The 2,130-nt window shown below is 43.4% G+C and overlaps 1 protein-coding gene across 1 annotated transcript in view; it reads right to left on the bottom strand.

Moving 5' to 3' along the window:
* Positions 1 to 194: 194 nt before the first annotated feature.
* LOC119592580 (alpha-amylase-like) overlaps positions 195 to 2,130 on the bottom strand; it is a 5,126-nt gene continuing 3,190 nt past the window's right edge. The window contains exons 8-12 of the mRNA XM_037941459.1: positions 1,851 to 2,118; positions 1,310 to 1,553; positions 995 to 1,110; positions 728 to 883; positions 195 to 284 (exon numbers count right to left, since the gene is read on the bottom strand). Of these exons, the coding sequence (XP_037797387.1) occupies positions 273 to 284; positions 728 to 883; positions 995 to 1,110; positions 1,310 to 1,553; positions 1,851 to 2,118 (796 nt within the window). The 3' untranslated portion in view covers positions 195 to 272. The remainder of the gene's footprint in view (positions 285 to 727; positions 884 to 994; positions 1,111 to 1,309; positions 1,554 to 1,850; positions 2,119 to 2,130) is intronic.

Raw genomic sequence — 2,130 nt, forward strand, 5'->3', positions numbered from 1 at the left:
AGTTAAGTAGACTTAAGTCATAAGAAAAAAATATGTGGCATGAAGTAGGTGCGCGGTATTATTTTTCAGTAGTTTCCAAAGCAAAATAGACAATATGCAGGGGAAATCTATGAGCTTTGTTTGTTTTTTTGAGTGAATATAAACAGATAAGGTTTATATTTGAACAGTGAACATGAAGGATAAGATACAAGAAGGAAAATGCTCTTTTTATTTGATGACGATGAAATGATTCCCAATAAGACGACAAGTTCCTTTCTCTGGCGTCCGACAGATCACAGTTTGGACTGAGGAGAGAAAAGATAACGAAGTATAAGTAAATGTCTTAGTAAAGGAGACTTGGAAATAATTGTTTCGTAAATCTTAGTAGAATAAACGTTTGTAGATAAACATAAACACTGTGACTTGAACACAAAGATGAAAGGAATGTATCTTTTACAGATTATTCTTGATCACCCGCCAAGATTTAAGTTCACTGGAAGTCATAGTTATACTGTAAAAAACTAAATTACATAAAAAGTACAAATAACGTAACATATGAACCGAGAAAAATTTAATCCCTTTACAACATAAAATGGGAGATATATAGTCGCTCCGCGCCTCTGCAGCGGTAACACAACCCTCCCCTTATATTTTTTATGGCTGCTTTGGTATTTGTTTCCGCCTGAAGCAGAGGTCACTGACGCGAAATGCTCTTTCTTATTCCAATTGCATTTAATTTTGTACATACGTTGGCATGGATAGCAAGCACTCCGTCGTCTTCCATGGTCGTAATCTCGATGTAGGCCTTTCCGTCGCCGCCCACAGTCACGCTCTTGCCCGTGCAGGAGCCTCCGTCCTTACCTCCGGAGATGACGTCACAGTACGTACCCGCAGGGAGGCAAGTCTGGAAATATACAGATCATGATTTTTTCTTGCCGTGTTTGTTTCATACTTGTAATCTGTGGCAGTGAATCTATGAAATGAAGCCTGACATGATGATGCTGAAGTCACTGACCTGCAGCGTCTCCTTCAGATCCCATCCGTCGTTATTGATGGCCAGGAAGCCCTTGTTGCCTCTGCAGAAGGCGATCTGGTTGCTGCCGTTGTCCCACCAGTCGTTCATGTCCGTACCTGTTGGCAGTTCGTGATGTCTAGTAACAGATTTATGAAACAATTCATAAATCAGTTCATAAATCTGGTACAAGTGTGAGTCTAAGCCAGAAATTTCTTGATGAAGTGGCGATATATCATATGTGCTTGTTAGGAAAAAAGCAGTGTTGTGTATCATCATTTTCAAAGATGGCCGTAAGCTCTGCGTTTTCGAACTCACCATGGGCAACATTACGGAACTCCACCATGTTGTAGATCTGCCTCCAGCGGTGCTCGCAGATCCAGCCGTTCCCGCAGCTGCCATCAGCGTTGAAGCTCGGGCTGATGATGTTGAAGCTGCCGTCGTGAGGAGGTCCGATCCAGTCGTTCTTATCCTGGCCATTCTCCCACCATTGGTCCCAGTAGTACGACGACATCACGCGGGTGTAGCCGTAAGGCCAAGCCAGCATGTATGCGGTGGCCATCTGCAGCAAAAAGAGGTATCACTTGCTACATTTTCCACACGATTATAAAACGCTACAAATTCGGATTCTGTAAACAGGATGGTATTGTCTGAATCTGCATATTTGAGTTGAATTAAGCTAATATCCTAAGCTGGACAAACTTCTTATATTTCCCTTCTTTACATCGCAGAGGCCATTGCAGGGTTCAAGTTATTTAATCAACACATATCTTTATGGCCACATCTGATAGAGCGTCCCCTGCAAAGACACAAAGCTTTTCGTTGCATCCATGTCTGATCTTTTTTCGCAGAAGCTCACCTTGTACCACTTAGAGACACGGAAAGTAAGGATCATGTCTCCTCCAGCACCATGGCCTCTCTGGTTGTCGTGGTTGTCAATGAAGACCAATGCGTCATGCCGGTCCATCATGCCCCAACCTTCGCCGAAGTTGTTGAGGTATTTCAGCTGGTTGTTGCCGCGGAAGGCTTCGCCCAGGTACTTGCCGTACCTGAACTCCGTCACACGACCGTTGCCAACATACTCTTGGCTGGATATGGCTTCGCCACCTATGAATTGTGAAAAGCCTCTTTATATGCAT

The sequence above is a fragment of the Penaeus monodon genome, chromosome 30, assembly GCF_015228065.2.
Source record: "Penaeus monodon isolate SGIC_2016 chromosome 30, NSTDA_Pmon_1, whole genome shotgun sequence".
Taxonomy (NCBI): Eukaryota; Metazoa; Arthropoda; class Malacostraca; order Decapoda; family Penaeidae; genus Penaeus; species Penaeus monodon.